The sequence below is a fragment of the Cherax quadricarinatus genome, chromosome 79 (genome assembly GCF_038502225.1).
Source record: "Cherax quadricarinatus isolate ZL_2023a chromosome 79, ASM3850222v1, whole genome shotgun sequence".
Classification (NCBI taxonomy): domain Eukaryota; kingdom Metazoa; phylum Arthropoda; class Malacostraca; order Decapoda; family Parastacidae; genus Cherax; species Cherax quadricarinatus.
Genome location: NC_091370.1, coordinates 17,305,054 through 17,327,374, shown reverse-complemented (window position 1 = coordinate 17,327,374; position 22,321 = coordinate 17,305,054). Strand labels below are relative to the sequence as shown.

Sequence of the window (22,321 nt, the reverse complement as noted above, 5' to 3'; positions counted from 1 at the left end):
GATACACAACATATCCCTCCAAACTGCTACATATTCACATTTAATATTGAGCATAAATCATAACAGAGGTAGATATGAAACATTACCTGTATGTACCTAAAGAGAAAGATTAAATTAGCTGTATAGAATTTCACAGTACAGTACAGTGGACCCCCGCTTAACGATCACCTCCAAATGCGTCCAATTATGTAAGTGTATTTATGTAAGTGCGTTTGTACGTGTATGTTTGGGGGTCTGAAATGGACTAATCTACTTCACAATATTCCTTATGGGAAAAAATTCGGTCAGTACTGGCACCTGAACATACTACTGGAACGAAAAAAGTTTGTTAACCGGGGGTCCACTGTACTGTTTTATATATGACCCATTTGGGTATAGTACTTTCTTGTACTAATTTTACATTTCATTTCTTATGAGGAATATCCTTATAGCTAGAAATAATTTCTATATAACAGGACTTTTCACTATTCATTTTTATTTCTTAAACTTTGCATCACAAGATTTCTCCCCCCCCCCAAAAAAAATAAGAATTTCAAATTTGTATTTTGTAATAAAATATTTAAGGGAAAATACAATGTTTATGAACAAAAAAATGACTGAAGAATCTAGTATTTAACAACAGTTTAGAATAGCAAAGTGAAAATTGTAACACCAACTCAGTGTCCTGTCATTTAGTGGTAGAGAATGTTGTGTATTTTGCAAGATTGAAAATATTATTTAATTTTAATTTGCAAGTGTCTGGAGATGGGTACCTATATGTTTTGCTGTATTTTGTGCAACGTAACACTTCTTTTTTCCTCTTTTTAATCTTATTGTTAATTAAAAATATTTATTAGTCAGTGTCTTAAATTCTTCACAAAACACATCCCCTTTCTTACACAAATAACTCGCACATAAAAGAGAGAAGCTTACGACGACGTTTCGGTCTGACTTGGACCATTTACAAAGTGACTTTGTAAATGGTCCAAGTCAGACCGAAACATCGTCGTAAGCTTCTCTCTTTTATGTGCGGGTTATTTGTGTATCGTTCCAGTCACGGTATTGTGCCTTTTTTTGTTATTTATCCCCTTTCTTTCTTTTACAGGTCATGGGTCGGGAGCAACGGATAAACTGGAAGGAGCCATGGGTGGTTTGTTGCAAGCAGCAGAGGCAGGACAATTGGACATCAGCTTTGGAGAGCGACAGCTTCGTGTGGCAGCCATTAGACTCAAGGAGCATCCAGAGTTCATCTGTGAGGCTGGCAGTGTGCCCAGAGATGGACAATGTGGTAAGATGTCATTCTCATTCTCTTCTGTGTTATTTAGCAAGCTGCCTCGCTCCTGTAAAGTACCACATTCTGAAAACACCTCTTGTAATAGTAATCATTATACAGGAGGCCTCCAAGGTACACACATTCACCTACAGATGGCCATTTAGAAATCATACCAAATTTTACAGTGGCCAAAATGTCATAAATAAATATTTGTGAAATTTAGCCATCTTTTATACTGTTGTTTGATACACATAACTCATTTGTTAACTATTTCTCTTGTATAAATTACTACATGTAAAAAGAAAAACCTTTGTTTTTCTTTTTAGGTCACCCTGCTTCAGTGGGAGATGACTGGTGCATTGAAAAAAAAAAAACTCATTTGTATGTTGGCAACCTCACATATAAAGACTTGCATTTTCACATGAACTTCCATTAAGTAACTAACATATATATTCCTGGAATTTATTTTATTCATTATATATATTGCCAGTTTACATTAAATTTACTGGGAAACATTACACATGCACCAATGGATACAGTCGGTTTGTTCAAAACAACAGATCAAGACGGTTGTATATTTTGATTTTGAATGGAGATTTCTTAAGCACCTCTGATCACTGGTTCTCGCTACTCAGTGTCATTTTGCAGTTGCTTATATACATAACACTAAAATACAAAATTATATAAATTCTAAGATATGTGTGTGTTATTATTTATATTTGTACACGAGGGGCTGGGACATCCAGCAGGTGTGTGTGAGCGTGTTTCATCGGAGTGAGTGGAGGCAAGTGGTTTTTATAACTTGATGTGCTGTTGGAGTGTGAGCAAGGTAACATTTATGAAGGGATTCAAGGAAACCGGTTAAGTGGGCTTAAGTCCTGGAGGTGGGAAGTACAGTGCCTGCACTCTGAAGGAGGGGTGGAGATATGTTGCAGTTTGGAGGGACATCTAAATTGTAGTATCAGCATGCCTCTGGCAAGAGAGTGATAGAGTGAGTGATGATGAAAGTGTTTTTTTCTTTTTTGGTTCACCCTACCTCAGTGGGAGATGGCCAGTGTCTTAAAAAAAAAAAGTTTAATTATTGAAATTAAAATTATAATTACAAACTTTAATATGACCATGGCTAATGCACCATGGCTCTGTTTCTTAATTGCAAACGGCACTTCAAAACTAATTCCTCCAACAGTAAAATGTCCTGTGGGAACATTCTTCAATGTGGTGTTGCGGGAGTGTCTGCCATGCCCCCAGGGCTCCTTCCAGCCACAGGAGGGGCAGGTTTCCTGCCTCGTTTGCCCTGAGAATACTTCTACCAAGAGTGGCAATGCCAAGAGTGACCAGGACTGCAAGGGTTTGTTTTGCTAATATCTTGTTCTGAATTAGTCTTACTTATGCCCAAATGTAACTTTAAAGCTTGGCCTAGGATATTTGCACCTGGACACACCTTTCACATTTCTTTTTCCTTTTCATTCTCACCATCTAAGTGTAAAAATTAATTCCTCTTAAATGTTGTGTACTTTGTCTCATAAATATAGCAAGAGAGGTAAATCTTTAAAATTTCCACTTACATTCATTGTACATTTTACTTTCCCATGTATTTCTTAATAGTTCTTATTCTTGTGGTGTTTCCTTTCTAATTTAGGAGGCCTGGTCTAAGATTGGGCCATAGGGACAATGATACCAATTTCCACTAACATGGTTTTAACACTTTTTTGCAAATAATAATAATAATACTAGGTAGTAGGCTGGTAGACAACTGCCAAGGGAGGTACAGCCATCCTACCAAGTGAGCGTAAAACTGAAGCTTGTACAGTGGAACCTCGTCTTATGAGTTTAATCCGTTCCATGATCTAGCTCGTATCCCAATCTGCTTGTATGCTGAGTCAATTTTCTTTATTTAAATTAATTGAAATGCCATTAATTCGTTCCAGTGGAATTTCTGCTCTCAGGAGGCAGGACAAAATACTGTCAATATAATGCTAATATCAACTCTACAGCTTATTTATCTATCACAATTCTTCTAATGTGATATAATAAACAATATAAATAACATAGAAACCTGATATATACTCTAAAATGAGTAAAATACACATGTCATTATGTGACAAGTGGAGGCGGCCATTCCCACTCCCGCATTGTTGTGGTATTCACTACCATCTAGTGATGGCCTTTCGAAGCTCGCTTATTATTATAGTACGTACAATGGACCCCCGGTATTCGATGGCATCAGTATTCGATAAATCCGGTATTCGATGCATTATATCGCAAAAAAATTTCCTCGGTATTCGATTGAAAACCCAGTATTCGATACGATTCGTACGAGACCTGTCCACATGTGGCCTGAACTGCCCCTTGTGTGCCAATGTTTACAAGCCAGCCAGTGTGCGCGCATCTAAGGATACATTCAGTACATTCCATATTATCCATATTATCACTGTGTTTGGTGCTTGTTTCTGCAAAATAAGTCACCATGGGCCCCAAGAAAGCTTCTAGTGCTAACCCTGTGGTAAAAAGGGTGAGAATTAGTATGGAAATTAAAAAAGATTTTGAAGGGTTTGGGGCTAACCCTGAGAAGCCTATACCATACATTGTGCCTACTTCAAAAATTAAGGAAATGTGTGCACAGTGGGTTGAAGTGCAAACCTTTATGGATGAAAATCACCCTAACAATGACAATGTTGTGGCCCATTTTAGACAAATCGTAAAGGAACGGGAGGTACAGAGCTCTATGGACAGATTTGTTGTGCGACAGAGGTCCAGTAACTCTCAAGCTGGTCCTAGTGGCATTAAAAGAAGAAGGGAAGTAACCCTGGAAAAGGACTTGCTACCTCAAGTCCTAATGGAAGGGGATTCCCCTTCTAAACACTAACACCTCTCCCCTCCTTCCATCCCATCAATCATCACCAGATCTTCATTAAAGGTAAGTGTCAATTATTTTATTGTTATTGTAATTATTCTATTGCATTAAACTTAATATTTCATGTAGTAAAATTTTTTTTTTTCATACTTTTGGGTGTCTTGCACGGATTAATTTGATTTTCATTATTTCTTATGAGGAAAATTGATTTGGTTTTCGATATTATCGGTATTCGATGAGCTCTCAGGAACGGATTAATATCAAATACCGGGGGTCCACTGTATTATTATAATTATTATTATTATAGTATTATTATACGTATTATTATTATATTGTTATTATTATATTATTATATCATTATTTTATTATATTATTAGTATTACTATAATGGGGAAGTGCTAAACCCATAGGATTATACAACACCTGTGGGGGGAGGGGATGGAAGGTATTCAGGCTTAATTTAGGGAACTGGAGCACAGACAGTTCCCTAGATCAAAAGCCCCTCACCACTGTCAAGGAACCTTCCTTGAGGGGGAAGCTCACATCCTGAATTTTTGCTCGTATCCAGAAACAAAAAAAAATTGACCGAGCTACTGCTCATATCCTGAAAAACTCGTATGGTGGGGCACTCGCAAGCCGAGGTTCCACTGTAATTGTTTTACATGATGGTAGGATTGCTGGTGTCCATTTTTCTGTCTCATAAATATGCAAGGTTTCAGGTACGTCTTGCTACTTCTACTTACACTTAGGTCACACTACACATACATGTACAAGCATATACTACATATATTCACACCCCTCTGGGTTTTCTTCTATTTTCTTTCTAGTTCTTATTCTTGTTTATTTCCTCTTATCTCCATGGGGAAGTGGAATAGAATTCTTCCTCCGTAAGCCATGCGTGTTGTAAGAGGCGACTAAAATGCCTGGAGCAAGGGACTAGTAACCTCTTCTCCTGTATATATTACTAAATGTAAAAGGAGAAACTTTCGTTTTTGCTTTTGGGCCACCCTGCCTTGATGGGATACGGCCGGTGTGTTGAAAGAAAGAAAGAAGAAACATGCAAGATTTCAGGTACGTCTTGCAACCTCTTCTTACACTTAGGTCACATTACACATACTTGTACAAGCATATATATACACACCTCTCGGGGTTTTCTTCTATTTTCTTTCTAGTTCTTGTTCTTGTTTATTTCCTCTTATCTCCATGGGAAAGTGGAACAGAATTCTTCCTCTGTAAGCCATGCGTATCGTAAGAGGTGACTAAATGCCAAGAGCAAGGGGCTAGTAACCCCTTATGTATAAATTACTAAATTTATAAAGAGAAACTTTCGTTTTTCTTTTTTGGGCCACCCTGCTTCGGTGGGATACGGCCAGTGCGTTGAAAGAAAGAAGAAAGAATAATTTATAATAATAATTACACCTGACTATCACTAATGAGCTCTGAACTCTCCTCATCTCACCCCAGCCCAGTGTCTACCAGGGTCTTTCTCTGAGGATGGTCTGGAGCCATGTACTACATGTGAGATAGGGCACTACCAGGATGAGTATGCCTCCAAGATCTGTGTTGCCTGCCCTCATGACACTACCACCTGGCGACGTGGTAGTTGGCTGATTGATGAGTGCAAACGTAAGTGGCACCGTGGCAGCCCTCCTGATGGTATACCTCGTCAAAACGGTATACGTTGCAGTACAGTACTTAATCAGAATGGTCTATCAGCATTCATCATAATAATATGCTAAAGCCCTTATAAATGAGACAAATCAGCCAGGCTGCTCTTTGTGTGTGTGTGTGTGTGTGTGTGTGTGTGTGTGTGTGTGTGTGTGTGTGTGTGTGTGTGTGTGTGTGTGGTCTGAAAATATAGACAGACAGGCTAGAAATAATTTGTGATGTTTAAAAATAATTTGTGATGTTGTCAGAGTGGATAGAAATTTTTCAATATTCTCATTAGAATTGTACATTTCATCCTCATAGGAAAAAACTGCAAAAATATATATACTGTGTATAAATTGATCTTTATCTCTTTTTTTATTATTTAACCTATTATGTTTCTCATTTCTTTGTTACTTTCCATTATGTAGCATCGTGTATTGCGGGAAAGGTGTCAGAGACAGGGCTGGAACCTTGCTTTGATTGTCCTGTGGGTTTCTTTCAAGATCATCCTGGCCAGACTGAATGCTTCAGGTATAACAATGAATTATTATTATTATTATGATTCTTCTTTCTTTCAACACACTGGCCGTATCCCACCAAGGCGGGGTGGCCCAAAAGGTAAAACAAAAGTTTTTCCTTTTACATTTAGTAATACTGTATATACAGGAGAAGGGGTTACTAGCCCCTTGCTCCTGGCATTTTAGTCGCCTCTTACAACACGCATGGCTTACGGAGGAAGAATTCTGTTCCACTTCCCCATGGAGGTAAGAGGAAATAAACAAGAGCAAGAACTTGTAAGAAAATAGAAGAAAACCCAGAGGGGTGTGTATATATATATGCTTGTACATGTATGTGTTGTGTGACCTAAGTGTAAATAGAAGTAGCAAGATGTACCTGAAACCTTGCATGTTTGAGACAGAAAAATGAACACCAGCAATCCTACCATCATGTAAAACAATTACAGGCTTTCGTTTTACACTCACTTGGCAGGACTGTAGTACCTCCCTGGGTGGTTGCTGTCTACCAACCTACTACCTATAATTATTGTTATTATAATTATTATAATCACTAGCCCAGTAACCTCCACATCAGCATTAGTAATTTTCATCATAGTTTAAAAATTAATAATTTACTACCACTGCAAGAATCTCCTCATACCATCAGCAAAACATTAACAAAAGCAACAACTCTATCATAATTTTATTACTCACCATAACATTAAAAACAAGCAACAAACCCAGTTCTATAAGACTTACACTTTTTTGACCAAAACCTATGGCCTTCCACTGCAACAACAGCTTCCAGACACCAAGAATATCATGCCCCCACCATTACAATATAACTGTAATACAAGGAAGCAGAGATACGCTAATGATAATAATAATAATAATAATAATAATAATAATAATACAGGTACACGTTCCTTTATCTGAAACCCTTGGGGCCAGTAGTGTTTCGAATTTCAGAATTTTTCAAATTTCAGAATGAAGGTGGGGTCTAGGGCAGTACCCCATAATCAGACATTAACACTGCAGCAAAAACGTATGAATACTCACACTAAGTGGGATAAATAAAGACTACAAATACTACCATGGTTTATTTATAGAGTAATATATTGATAAATGAAATAATGGGATAATTAAAGACCAGGAACATGATTCTCAAGTGATGAAGCAGCACTATGACAGACGGCATTTTTTTAAAGACTTAACTGATCACACATTTTTACCATATCGTCTATGGGGACTTTTTCACCTGTGTTCACAATGTCATCATCATCATCATCACTACTATTCTCATGTTTATTTGTATTTAACACCATTTCTTTAAATCATAAACAGTGGTAGTTCCAACACCATATTCTTTAGTAAGATGCTGCACTGACACACCACGATCAAGCTTCTGCAGTAACCCTACTTTCTGCATTACTGATAATGTCAGATACTTCCTTTTCTTTTTCTCACTGTTACCCATAGGGGTATCTGCAGCTATTTTTGACATTTTCACAGTGAAATTAAACAGTCACAAAATAAAAAGCAAAAACAAAATATCAGTGAACAGTTGTGTCTCAGCACTACAAGCGCTGAGACACGACTGATGCCTGCCACTCTGGCTGTTAGTGACTGACGCTCCACACTCCTTAAAAAAAACTTTGGTTTTTGGAACTTTTTGAATTTGAGAATTTCGGATGAAGGAATATTTATTTCCATAAAAATGTGTACAAGTGAATCAAATTTTGTAAGAAGCCCTTAGTATACACTGCATTTTTGGCATGATCATCCAAAATACCCAGAACTTGTCATGTGAAGGTGACTGCCCTTCAGGTTTCAACAAGTGAGAGAGAATGAGAAAATGAACAAGTGAGAAAGTGACTGAATGAGCAATAGAGAGAACTGAAGTGAGAGAAAGAATGAATAATAGAATAAAAGAACAAGAGAATGAGTGAGGGAGAACAAGTGAAAGTAAATGGTCAAGAGGAGAATAAGCAAAAGAGAGAGGAGGAAAAGGAAATGGAGTGATTATTGTGAAAGTATGAAAGTTATGTATCTAATACTTGCCTATCTACTACCTTCCCACAGGTGCCCAGATGGAGTGAGTACTCCTACAACTGGCACTGCATCCCTATATGACTGCGATGGAGTGTTGGAGGATGGGCAGGTATGTCTACACCCCCAGCTGTAATATCACCATACCTCACTTACCATTTATTTTTTTTCAATGAACTGGTCGTGTCCCACAGAGGCAGGGTGACCTAAGAAGAAAAACAAAAATTTCTTTTTAAATTTAGTAATTTATACAAGAGAAGGGGGTTACTAGCCCCTTGCTCCCAGCATTTTAATTGCCTCTTATAACATGCATGGCTTATGGAAGAAGAATTCTTATCTGCTTCCCCAGTACATATATAGCAGTATTCTTTATAAAGCTTATATTACATGTAGCATTTCAACCTCACATTGTTCCCAACTCCACACCCTGCTTACATGCTTTGATTTGGTGGAAAAAATGTTTATATTGATACTGCAGTGTGAATGTCTTAGCTAGGTAGAAAAATGTTGGCATCTGTAGAGACCATTGCCAGGAAGAGCAGTTTAATCACCGAATTTCACTGAGTATCAATTAGCCATCGTGGGCAACTTGGAGATATAATGCAAGCTCATTCTTGATAGAGATGAGTGAATGTTGAAAAATGATTGTCCATATACATGGTCCTCATTTCCGTGAGGCACTGTATGTTGAGGCATTGTTGAGAGGTTTCACATAATTCATTATTCAAAAAAAAGCTCATCAGATACCAGTGGTGTCATCTTACAGCAGCAATTCAACATACCTCCCTCACTTTTAAATAATTATTTATGATATTTGGCAACAATTAAGAATATTCAAAATAAAAGTATGCATGGAAATGTACTGGGCACTATTAATACACCAATACCATTAAGTTAAATTTCACTCTCATTTTATCGGTTTAGCTATACACATTAACATCTCGATTTTCTGTGTACCATTCAGGTATTTCAGTATGCCTGCATGCTTTACCAGTAACCCCACGGTGTTTCTTACAGGCTGCGTTCACCAATTTGCAGAAGCTCTCCATTAACGATTGTTTCAGCATCCCTTGCCAGAACCTTGGCACCTGCACACCTATGGACTTCGGTTATGTCTGCCAGTGCCCCCCTGGCTATTCTGGTGAGTGGCTTCTCAAGTGTCATGCAATTTATAAAAGACTTGCTCATATAAAATTATTTTGGTAGATACAATTTACATTATTTGAAATTGCTTGCATTTGTCTCTTCCATATGTATATAATCACTTGCAGATTTAATATTAATATACTAAATGTATCTTCCCATTATGGCCACAACTTATTTGATTGTTTGTTGCACAGGTCAACAGTGCGAGTCTGAGGTGAACGAGTGTGAGAGTGAGCCCTGCTTCAACAATGCAACCTGCATCGACCTGCTTAACAATTTCCGGTGTGAGTGTCTGCCAGGGTACACAGGCTTACACTGTGAGATCGACATCAACGAGTGTGACTCTAACCCCTGCACGAATGGCGCAACTTGTGTGAACCTTGTTAGCACCTTCATGTGTATCTGCCAGTCAGGGTACACAGGTTAGTGTACAAAAACAGCTACAGATATTAAATTTTTATGCGTGTTTTTTGCCAAATTATAATGTGAGAAGAGAAATGATGAAAAATGTTATAATGTACTTAAAATGAAGTTAGGGTAAAAATTTACAGTAGATGTAGATACTCATGAAAAAGGTGTTTGGCTTGCATAGAGAACGATGTTGTGAAATTTTAAAATATGTACTTAAAGTTATATTTTGGTAAATGCATGAGAACAAGACCTATTTTTCAAGGTGAGGTGTGTGATGTGGACATCGATGAGTGTGAAGGCAACCCTTGTACTGCGGGGGCCACTTGCCAGGACCTCCTCAATGACTTTGCCTGTCTCTGTCCTCCTGGAGACACAGGACGCTTCTGTGAGACCCATATCAACGAATGTGAATCCTCTCCTTGTGAGCATGGCCTCTGCATTGACCATGTCAATGAGTTTAGGTGAGTGGAGGAAGAGCAGGAAATGATCTACACTAGTAACTACTAGATATGTAAACCACAGAATGGATGGGGTTTGAAGCCATGGCAAGTGGGTTCAAACATCACTTTTTGCTTGGTTTGTTTGAAATCATGTTATTACGATTTCATGAGTCATACTACAAGATCAGAGCTATGTTTGTGGTGTCATGTATGCTTAAGAAATGTTTACAGGATGTAATTTCAAATAACCAAAAAAATTAAATGCCCCCACTTAATAGCCATTTCCCCTGCTTTTATAAGAACCTCATGTTCCATGGGTGGTTTCTCTCTTATTCTGAGTTTTTTTTTTCACATGCCAACTTGGGGGTAGGGGTCGTCCTCGAAAAGGTTGGAAGGAAGGGGTAAGGGAGGTTTTGTGGACGAGGGGCTTGGACTTCCAGCAGGCGTGCATGAGCGTGTTCGATAGGAGTGAATGGAGACGAATGGTATTTGGGACCTGACGATCTGTTGGAGTGTGAGCAGGGTAACATTTAGTGAAGGGATTCAGGGAAACCAGTTATTTTTATATAGCTGGACTTGAGTCCTGGAAATGGGAAGTACAATGCCTGCACTCTAAAGGAGGGGTTTTGGGATATTAGCAGTTTGGAGGGATATGTTGTGTATCTTTATACGTATATGCTTCTAAACTGTTGTGTTCTGAGCACCTCTGCAAAAACAGTGATTATGTGTGAGTGAGGTAAAAGTGTTGAATGATGATGAAAGTATTTTCTTTTTGGGGATTTTCTTTCTTTTTGGGTCACCCTGCCTCGGTGGGAGACAGTCGACTTGTTGAAAAAAAAAAAAAACTTGGGAAGCTTTTAATTATGGTATCCATAAAGTTTTTACTCCATATGTCTGTTTTTTTTTACTCTCCATCAAGTTTGATCTTGGTTGCAATTTTCCATAATTAAAAATTTATACGCTTCTTGAATGTTAGCATTTCTGTTGTTTTTTTATATTTTTTGCACTCTTAGAACATTGAAAACTCTATATATCACGGCAAACTTGCATTTCCAGATTAAATAAGAAATATATTGGCTTTCTAAGCATGTTGTCAGTGTCTTTTCTTAGGTGTATGTTAAGTGGGTTTTATGTAGCTTTTTTCCTTTTTACATCGGTTCGAGTTCCTTCTCACTATATGAGCTGACCTAGGATAGCTCACTAATGCCCAAAATGTCTAGGGGGATACAAAAAAAAAAATCGATTCAGTGGATGCAAAATAACCACAGGAGTTGAGTGATAGCTCTCATTCACCCCCCCTCCCCCTGTGGTTACTTTGCATCTTTTATCACTTGTTTGCAATTACAGTGGACCCCCGGTTAACGATTTTAATCCGTGCAAGAGGGCTCATCGTTATGCGAAATAATCGTTATGCGAATTAATTTTCCCCATAAGAAATAATGGAAATAAAATTAATCCGTGCAAGACGCCCAAAAGTATGAAAAAAAATTTTTTTTACCACATGAAATGTTAATTTTAATACACACAAACTGAAAAAGGCATGCACAATTACATGACACTTACTTTTATTGAAGATCTGGTGATGATTGATGGGATGGGAGGAGGGGAGAGCATTATCTTCTTACTGTTTAGAAGGGGAATCCCCTTCCATTAGGACTTGAGGTAGCAAGTCCTTTTCTGGGGTTACTTCCCTTCTTCTTTTAATGCCACTAGGACCAGCTTCAGAGTCACTGGACCTCTGTCGCACAACAAATCTGTCCATAGAGCTCTGTACCTCCCGTTTCTTCAAGACTTTCCTAAAATGGGCCATAACATTGTCATTGAAATAGTCACAAGCACGGCTTGCAACAGCTGTGTCAGGGTGATTTTCATCTATAAAGGTTTGCAGTTCAAACCACTCTGCACACATTTCCTTAATCTTTGAAGTAGGCACAATGGATTCCACAACTGGCATAGGCTTCTCAGGGTTAGCCCCAAACCCTTCAAAATCTTTCTTAATTTCCATACTAATTCTCACCCTTTTTACCACAGGGTTGGCACTAGAAGCTTTCTTGGGGCCCATGGTCACTTATTTTCCAGAAACACCACCGAAAACACTGTAATAATACGAAATATTCCGAGTGTATGCTTGGATGTTACCGCGGAGGCTGGCTGGTAAACAATGGGACGGCCGGCACATGTGAGGGCACATTGGACGCGTCTCGGACGAAAATCGGTATGCGGGTTTTTAATCGGTATGCGGGGCAAAAATTTTGCGATAAAAGTAATCGTTATGCGGAAAAATCGCTATGCGATGCCATCGTTATGCGGGGGTCCACTGTATTGCACATCAGTGGATAAATATTTACCGAGTTGTTTCACCATAACTACCTGTACCATCAGAGTTGACCTTGCTGTATGCCTGCCAGGTGTGTGTGTGAGCCAGGATACACAGGCAATACATGCAATGTGGATGTGGATGAGTGTGCATCACAGCCCTGCACCAATGGTGCCTCCTGCACTGACTGGATCAATGGCTTCTCTTGCACTTGTAGCCCGGGTTACTCTGGCAAACTCTGCGACACTGGTGATGATCTCAAATTTGCTTGATAAATTTTTTTCTGTAATGGTTAAAATATTGCAAATACGTATTAAGTATCATAATTTATGCCTGAATGCTGTGTCTTGCACTGATGATAATTGACTCTAGTGTCTGAAAAGAATCATTGTTCATGATGAATGTGCAAGGACTTCAGCTATGTAATATTTAGGTAAACTGTGTCCATCTCAGTAGTTTCATTTGTACTTATACTCTAGCCATGATGACATTTTATTGATTCAATTTGCAACTTCTGTTCTCCCCTTAAACCTTATTTAAGTAATCGTACCTTGTAGGTTTTAATTTTTGTATGATTATCTTGCAATAAATATTCAAAGTCAAAAAGAAACCTGGCAGTTAAATCACTAATGATCTATGGAAATGCATGCTTTTTCTCTTAAAAAAAAGCTAACTCATGCATAGTTATGTCACACATTGTTTTCTTCCTCAGAGATGCCAACTGACTTTGTGCTGGAGTTTCCATCTTCTGGCATCCTTGACTATGTGTTGGTGGAGGGCTTCTCAAAGCCACTTGAGAGTGTGAGTTTCAACATAGCATCCTTGAAATGTAACTCTTTTCTCTTGCCTCATATTTGTGTGGCTGTACAATATCTTCACTATTTAATTTATATAGTCTCCTACTTACTAGGTAGTAGGTTGGTTGACAGCAACTGCCTAGGGAGGTACTACCATCCTGCCAAGTACTGTAAGTGTAAAATGGAAGCCTGTAATTGCTTTACATGATGGTGGGACTGCTGGTGTCTCTTTTCTGTCTCAAACATGCAAGATTTCAGGTATGTCTACTAACACTTAGGTCACACTATACATGCATTTACAAATTCAATTCAAATTCAAATTCAAAGTTTATTCTCTATAAGGATTACAATGCTGAGTTTACAGAATTTGGTTATTGTGTGGTTTACATGTAGTAAAATAATGATTACAGAGTGTACCACTAGAACACCTAGCATGGCTAGGCATTTCGGGCAGACTTAGTTTAAATCTTAATTTTAAAATATTACAAATTATGAGGTAAGTTGGTATTATGGCTAAGTGACTAAATACTAGTTTGTGAGTTTAGCAATGTGAATGCTTTTGTTTTGGCACAGTACATAGTTTCAGTATTGGAGTATCACAGGATTCATTATTTTAAGATTGAGATTAATATTTCTGTTTATGGTCAAATGGGTGAGTGAGTGTAAGTGTGAACCACCAGGTGGTATTCATGTAGTTAGTTGACGGGGTGTATCAGGGAGATAAGATGTTTTCTAATGGTAGTTTTGAAGGTGATGAATGTGTCTGCAGTTCTAGAGTTCTCAGGTAGGGTGTTCCAGATATTAGGGCCTTTGACATACATTGAATTTTTGTAAAGGTTTAGTCGGACACGGGGAATGTCGTAGAGATGTTTGTGTCTGGTGTTATGCCTGTGGGTTCTTGTCACAACTATCAAGAAAGCATTTTAGGTCAAGGTTGATATTGGAGTTTAAGGTCCTGTAGATGTAGATTGCACAGTAGTAAGTGTGGATGTACTGAACAGGGAGTAAATTTAGATCTATGAAGAGTGGGGGGGTGTGTTGCCAGGGGTGGGATTTAGTGATTATTCTTACTGCAGCTTTTTGTTGGGTTATTATTGGCTTTAGGTGTGTTGCTGTAGTTGATCCCCAAGCACAAATAGCATAGGTGAGGTATGGATAAATAAGTGAGTGGTATAGTGTGAGAAGGGCATTTTGCGGCACGTAGTATCGTATCTTGGAGAGGATCCCAACCGTTTTGGATACTTTTTTGGTTATGTGTTGGATATGGGTGCTGAAATTCAGGTTGTTGTCAAGGTATAGGCCTAGGAATTTGCCCTCATTATGTCTGGTAATTAGAGTGTTGTCGATCTTAATGTTAATTTGTGCATCTCCTGCTCTGCTACCAAACATAATATAGTAGGTTTTGTCAGTGTTAAGCGTAAGTTTATTGGCTGTCATCCAAGTCGATATTTTGATCAGCTCCTCATTAACAATGGTGTTGAGGGTGGCAAGATTAGGGTGAGAGATGACATAAGTCGTGTCGTCAGCAAAGAGAATGGGTTTCAGGTGTTGGGATACGTTTGGAAGATCATTGATGTATATGAGGAAGAGCAGGGGACCAAGGACACTTCCCTGCGAAACTCCAGTATCAAGTGGCCATGTTGTTGATGCTGTGTCTTTAATGGTGAGATACTGATACCTATTAGTAAGGTAAGATTTGAAATAAGCAAGCACATGGCCTCTTATACCGTAATGGTCAAGTTTGTGGAATAGGATGTCGTGGTCTACTGTGTCAAAAGCTTTTCTTAGGTCAATAAAAATTCCTAGTGGATATTCCTTATTTTCCAATGCTGTGTAAAGCAGATCTAGCATTTTTATGATTGCATCATTAGTGCTTTTATTTTTCCTGAATCCAAATTGGCAGAGGTTGAGTATGTTTTGTGTCGTTATAAATGAATATAGTCTCCTGTGCACGAGTTTCTCAAAGATTTTGGATAGCAATGGTAAGTTTGATATTGGCCTATAGTTGTTTAAGTCTGTAGGGTCACCACTTGTATGTATTGGTGTAACCCTTGCCATCTTGAGTAGTTTTGGGAAGGTGCTAGTTTCTGGTGACTTGTTAAAAAGTAATGAAATAGCATGCAAAAGGACATGGGCCGCTTGCTTGTACAGTAATGGTGGGACATGAGACAGATTCCCTGAGTTATTTTTAAGTGACTTTATAATCTCGGTGACTTCCGTGGGCTCAGTTGGTGCAAGATAGAAGGAATTTGGGAAATTCCCATCTAGGTAGTCCCCGGCATGGGCATTGGTATGTGGGATTTTATTGGCGAGATTAGATCCTGTGGTTGAGAAGAAGTCGTTTATCTTGTTAGCTGTGTCAGTGGGATGTAGTGGTGTTTCATTAGGTTTAGTTAGGACAATAGTCTTGTTTTTTTCAGTTTATGGGTCCCTAGAATCTGAGAGAGTGTTTTCCAGGTCTTTTTTATATCTCCTCTAGTGTCTGTGAATCTACTGGAGTAGTATAGTTGTTTGGCTTTTTTTATTACTTTGGTGAGAACTGATGAATAGTGTTTAAGAATATCTTTGTGTATTAAGCCCTGTCTATATTGCTTTTCATATTGGTGTTTCTTGTCAATGGATTTCAGAATGGTGCTGGTTAGCCATGGGCAACCAAGCCGTTTGTTTGTGATCTGTTTCGTTTTTATAGGACAAAGTTTGTTGTATAGTCTAAGTAATTTGTTAAGAAAAATGTCTGTCCAGTCATCAATACCATTGGCCTTGGAGAATTCTGTAGGTCAGTCAACAGTCTGTAGGTCAGCTGTGAACTTCCTTATTGAGGCCTCATCATGGAGTCTAAATGAGACTTTGTTGTATTCAAGTGGTGGTTTACTAATGTTTGTCAGGAGGAAGGTAGGGTAGTGGTCTGTAGTGCTATCTGTGATTATCCCTGATTTAAGGGGGGCTAGTATATTGGTCCATATGTGGTCTATTATGGTTGCACTTGTCTCAGTGAGCCTGGTTGGTTTAGTTATTGTTGGTATGAGAAGTGTGTTGTTCATATTGTTGATGAAATCAGTTACAGGCTGATCATCTAGTATGCCAAGGTTGATGTTGAAGTCTCCAGCCAAGAGAAGGTGGTGCTTATTCATTTGTCTGTTTGTTATTAGTGACTTTAATTTCTCACTGAAATCTGGGATGTTAGTGTGAGGTATCCGGTAAATGGCACCGATTGTTATAGGTGTCTTAAGGTTTTTTACAGTAAAATTAGCAAAAATGTATTCCCCATATTCATCACTAAAGCAAGTGGTGCTAATACAAGATAATTGGTTAGAGTAATAGATTGCAATACCACCCCCAACTTGGTTTGGTCTGCAGTTGTGAATTGCTGTGTATCCTGGTAGAGGGTAGATATCTATTGTGTCCTGCTTAAGCCAGGTCTCAGTAAGAATAATGCAGGAGAAGGGTGTCTTTAGTGATTCAAGGAGTGCCAGGAGGTCATCATAGTGTTTGCTTAAGGACCTGATGTTGTAGTTAAGTACTGATAGATTTTTAGCATTGTTTAGGGTAGTGCTGGCTTGTGATGCTCTGTAATAAAGGCAGTTACTTTCCAATAGATTTTGATTGGGTGTCAGATTATGGAGGTTTAGATCAGGGTCAACGTGATCAATCATCTTCTAGGTTTAAATTATGGTTATTTATATCCTGAGTTGTGTGTTGAGTTCTAGTACTGATATCTGTAGTGGTGGGAAGTTTGGACAAGTATATAGCTAGAGTATTTTGGTCATATAGAGTATAGTCACTGCTACACATAATGAAGTTGATGTTGTCTATTTGTTGTGCTGGAATGAACTAAAGTACAATTAGGTATAAACTAGTAATATAAAAATACAAATTAAAAATAGAACAAGACTCTCACTTGAATTGCACTAAGGTCTAATATAATGACTTTTGTGGAGTCTGTGTTTTGAGCTAGAATGAGCTATAGTACAACTAGGTTTAATCTAATAATATAAAAATACAAATTAAAAATAGCACCAGTCTCTCACTAGTAATTGCACTATGGTCTAATATAGTGAATTTGGTATTGACTATGTATTGAGCTAGAATGAGCTATAGTACAACTGAGTTTAATCTAATAATATAAAAAAGGCACAAAACTCTCAATTGTAATTGCACTAAGGTCTTATATAAATTGTTTACAAGAATTAGAGTATAACTAGATTTAAATTGACAGGATAAAATACACAAGTTAAGGTAGCAAAAGAATAATAAAAAAAAATGATAAAAATAAAAATGGCAATGACTTGGTTATAATATGCTAGTAAGATGGTAGACAGGATAATATAAAAGTTGTAGTTGAAAATACTAGTTTAAAAAAGTATAGAATAAAAATGGTCAATAAAAGAAGTTTACAATAAGTTTGGTCAATATAGTTTAAAGCAAAATTGGGCAATAATAGAGATTTTGGAATAAAATTGGGCAATTGAGTATTTCTTAAAGTGAGGTAGAATTATTGAGGACAAGTTATGGTTAGTTTATAATAAAATAAGATAGAACAGTGATGTGGTAAGTTGTAAAAAAGGAGATAGATTCTGTAGATATTAAACAAATTAAGACTATGAGGTAGAATGGTCGTTGAATACAACAATGACAATCAAAAGTAGTTGGGGTATTAGAATTTTAGGGGGGGCACAAATTTATGACAATATAACACTAACTGTGGACTGTGGGTATTATCTGCACTTTACTCTGATTCTGTTAGTCCAGCCTCACTTAGGAATGTTTTAAGGTCATGTTCTGTAGAGATGAAGTATCTCTTCCCAGTGGGCTGTTTCCTAACTGCGATTTTTCCATCCCTCACAAAGCACTGGTGGATTTTTTGGGCATAGCGTGATTTTCTTAGCCGGTAAAGAAGGTTTTGTATTGTTTTGGTAAGGCACTCATTGACGTAAACATCAGATTTCATAGAAATAGATGTTTTAGTAGGTTGTTTCTTTGTAGGCTAGTTTGGAATTTTAACAGCACTGTTTTTTACCCGCTTGGTAGCCCATCAGTTTGCAATCCTTTAGGTCATCACTACGTATGTTAAGGCGAAGGTGGTCCTTGATAAGCTGTAGGGTGGTCTCCATGCAGGTCTCTTGGGTGACTGTGACTGGGAGATGTTTGCTGTTAACTACAACAGCGTCAGATAGCTGCTGTTGGTCATTATGGTCTTGGAAGTTGGTTATGACATTGGCAAGTTGTTGGTCCACTCTTGATCTTTCCTCTATAATGTTGGTAGTAAGTAGGGTGACTTGGTCCTTTAGAGTGTTGATGGTTTCTAGGGACTGGGTGTGGGTGTTGCTTTGTTGTTCTAGAGTGTCTAGCTTATGTTCAAGAGCAGTGATCTTGTTGAGGTAATCTGCATTGCTAGCTTTTAGTTCCTGGATTTCTTGAGTTAGTTTGGTGATCGTTTGGTTCTGAATCGTAAGGAGTTTAGCTATTTCTGGGTCAGTGATCTTCTTGACATCAAATCCAAGGAAGGAGTTATCTTGGACTGTGGCGGCGGCCATGTTTGTTGTTGTCTGTCGTGTGTTGTGGTGGTGCCGGTGGGTGATGAGGGTTGTGTCCTGGCTGCCAGTACCACAAGTTTTCCTCGTGTTATTACTGCTCTCACCTTTGATGTTAGGAGTCCTTAGCTGGTTACTGGATCTTCTTTTATTGCTCTGACCCTTGTCCATTGGCTGTGGCTTCGGGTGAATAGTAGGCGATGGGTGATGGGTGAATGTTGTGGAGTATCACTTCAGTGGCAGCAAGTATATATATACACACCCCTCATGAGTTTTCTTCTATTTTCTTACTAGTTCTTGTTCTTGTTTATTTTCTCTTATCTCCATGGGGAAGTGGAACAGAATTCTTCCTCTGTAAGCCATGCGTATGATGAGAGGCGACTAGAATGTCAGGAGCAAGGGGCTAGTAACCCCTTCTCCTGTATACATTACTAAAGTTAAAAAGAGAAACTTTTGTTTTTCTTTTTGGGGCACCCTGCTTCCGTGGGATACGGCTGGTTTGTTGAAAGAAGTAGTAGTACGTAGTCTCCTATTTAGTATTTTTTATTAAAAAGTCAGAATAGCTGTACTGTACTAATTTAAAAAGTAAATACTATATATTCATGGCAAGTACACATGAAAAGCATTATAACTTGCATAGCTTTATTTACGATTATATAAAGATAGAAATGTTAAAAGCAGGTGGGGATATAGTTTTGGAGTGGTTGGTGCAATTATTTAATAAATGTATGGAAGAGGGTAAGGTACCTAGGGATTGGCAGAGAGCATGCATAGTTCCTTTGTATAAAGGCAAAGGGGATAAAAGAGAGTGCAAAAATTATAGGGGGATAAGTCTGTTGAGTGTACCTGGTAAAGTGTATGGTAGAGTTATAATTGAAAGAATTAAGAGTAAGACGGAGAATAGGATAGCAGATGAACAAGGAGGCTTTAGGAAAGGTAGGGGGTGTGTGGACCAGGTGTTTACAGTGAAACATATAAGTGAACAGTATTTAGATAAGGCTAAAGAGGTCTTTGTGGCATTTATGGATTTGGAAAAGGCGTATGACAGGGTGGATAGGGGGGCAATGTGGCAGATGTTGCAAGTGTATGGTGTAGGAGGTAGGTTACTGAAAGCAGTGAAGAGTTTTTACGAGGATAGTGAGGCTCAAGTTAGAGCATGTAGGAAAGAGGGAAATTTTTTTCCCAGTAAAAGTAGGCCTTAGACGAGGATGTGTGATGTCACCGTGGTTGTTTAATATATTTATAGATGGGGTTGTAAGAGAAGTAAATGCGAGGGTCTTGGCAAGAGGCGTGGAGTTAAAAGATAAAGAATCACACACAAAGTGGGAGTTGTCACAGCTGCTCTTTGCTGATGACACTGTGCTCTTGGGAGATTCTGAAGAGAAGTTGCAGAGATTGGTGGATGAATTTGGTAGGGTGTGCAAAAGAAGAAAATTAAAGGTGAATACAGGAAAGAGTAAGGTTATGAGGGTAACAAAAAGATTAGGTGATGAAAGATTGAATATCAGATTGGAGGGAGAGAGTATGGAGGAGGTGAACGTATTCAGATATTTGGGAGTGGACGTGTCAGCGGATGGGTCTATGAAAGATGAGGTGAATCATAGAATTGATGAGGGAAAAAGAGTGAGTGGTGCACTTAGGAGTCTGTGGAGACAAAGAACTTTGTCCTTGGAGGCAAAGAGGGGAATGTATGAGAGTATAGTTTTACCAACGCTCTTATATGGGTGTGAAGCGTGGGTGATGAATGTTGCAGCGAGGAGAAGGCTGGAGGCAGTGGAGATGTCATGTCTGAGGGCAATGTGTGGTGTGAATATAATGCAGAGAATTCGTAGTTTGGAAGTTAGGAGGAGGTGCGGGATTACCAAAACTGTTGTCCAGAGGGCTGAGGAAGGGTTGTTGAGGTGGTTCAGACATGTAGAGAGAATGGAGCGAAACAGAATGACTTCAAGAGTGTATCAGTCTGTAGTGGAAGGAAGGCGGGGTAGGGGTCGGCCTAGGAAAGGTTGGAGGGAGGGGGTAAAGGAGGTTTTGTGTGCGAGGGGCTTGGACTTCCAGCAGGCATGCATGAGCGTGTTTGATAGGAGTGAATGAAGACAAATGGTTTTTAATACTTGACATGCTGTTGGAGTGTGAGCAAAGTAACATTTATGAAGGGATTCAGGGAAACCGGCAGGCCGGACTTGAGTCCTGGAGATGGGAAGTACAGTGCCTGCACTCTGAAGGAGGGGTGTTAATGTTGCAGTTTAAAAACTGTAGTGTAAAGCACCCTTCTGGCAAGACAGTGATGGAGTGAATGATGGTGAAAGTCTTTCTTTTTCGGGCCACCCTGCCTTGGTGGGAATCGGCCAGTGTGATAATAATATAATAAAAAAATTTTTATGTAGCTTTATTTATGATTATTAGTATTTGTGTAGCTTTATTTATGATCTCTACCTCCCAGTTGTCTACCTAAATAACTTGTGTAATAAGTAGCCATTGTGATTTTACTAGATACGTATTTCATTGTCTAAATTTTCTTAAGAGAACTTGTCCTCATCACTCCATTGTTCCACCATTGTTGTTTCCTTCGTAAAAAAATAGAAACAAACATAGATTATTAAAATAAATTCAGTACTGATTAAAAATTGGCATGCAAAAATTTTAGATTAGATTTTGTAAGAGTGTGAGGCATTTTGTAAGTGTGAAGGGTTTTGTAAGAGTGTCGAAGATTTTGTAAGAGCGCAACATTTTTGTAAGATTGCAGCACATTTTGTAAAAGAATTAATGTTAAGATTTAAATTCAGATACTTTTATTTCTTTCATGTAGTATACAGATAATGTAGTTTACACGTAATAAAATGTTAGGCACAAAAGAAATCCACTTGCATGCAGTGCATTTTGAGCAACATGATCATTTGTTGCTCTTCCATGGTTTAGAGTCACTATACCTCTATCCATATCTTCCTGCAGGTATCGTTGTGTTTGTGGATGCGCTCGGATGACCGAGACAATTATGGTACGCCCTTCAGTTATGCCACGGATGATCATGATAATGCCCTCACCCTCACTGACTACAATGGGTATGTCCTCAAACCATTTCTCTGTGCATTCTTGTAATGCAATATCTTTGATTGTTTAGTATTTAGTACATTGTATTGTTGGGACCAATGGTAATAATTGTCTTCTATTTGATAGGTGCCTGTTGATTTGTACGAGTATTATATGTGTTAATGGTGGGTGCTAACTGGTGGAACAAAAAATGTATAATTGAGACACTATGCAACATAATAAAAATAGCAGAGGGGAAACTATAATATGAAATTTTGACCAGTAATTTCAAGTATAGGGCAGTACTGTAGCTCAGAGGTTGGAAGTTGTAAATTATTTGTTTTACAAAA

The 22,321-nt window shown here is 38.4% G+C and overlaps 1 protein-coding gene across 2 annotated transcripts in view; it reads left to right on the top strand.

Moving 5' to 3' along the window:
• Positions 1 to 22,321, top strand: part of LOC128702718 (sushi, von Willebrand factor type A, EGF and pentraxin domain-containing protein 1) — a 156,814-nt gene that overhangs the window by 42,804 nt on the left and 91,689 nt on the right. For both annotated transcript variants that reach the window (XM_070101987.1, XM_070101986.1), the window contains exons 18-28: positions 1,085 to 1,267; positions 2,439 to 2,600; positions 5,571 to 5,732; positions 6,185 to 6,287; positions 8,336 to 8,414; positions 9,320 to 9,443; positions 9,643 to 9,870; positions 10,122 to 10,320; positions 12,708 to 12,865; positions 13,329 to 13,417; positions 21,894 to 22,003. In XM_070101987.1, the coding sequence (XP_069958088.1) occupies positions 1,085 to 1,267; positions 2,439 to 2,600; positions 5,571 to 5,732; positions 6,185 to 6,287; positions 8,336 to 8,414; positions 9,320 to 9,443; positions 9,643 to 9,870; positions 10,122 to 10,320; positions 12,708 to 12,865; positions 13,329 to 13,417; positions 21,894 to 22,003 (1,597 nt within the window). The remainder of the gene's footprint in view (positions 1 to 1,084; positions 1,268 to 2,438; positions 2,601 to 5,570; positions 5,733 to 6,184; positions 6,288 to 8,335; positions 8,415 to 9,319; positions 9,444 to 9,642; positions 9,871 to 10,121; positions 10,321 to 12,707; positions 12,866 to 13,328; positions 13,418 to 21,893; positions 22,004 to 22,321) is intronic.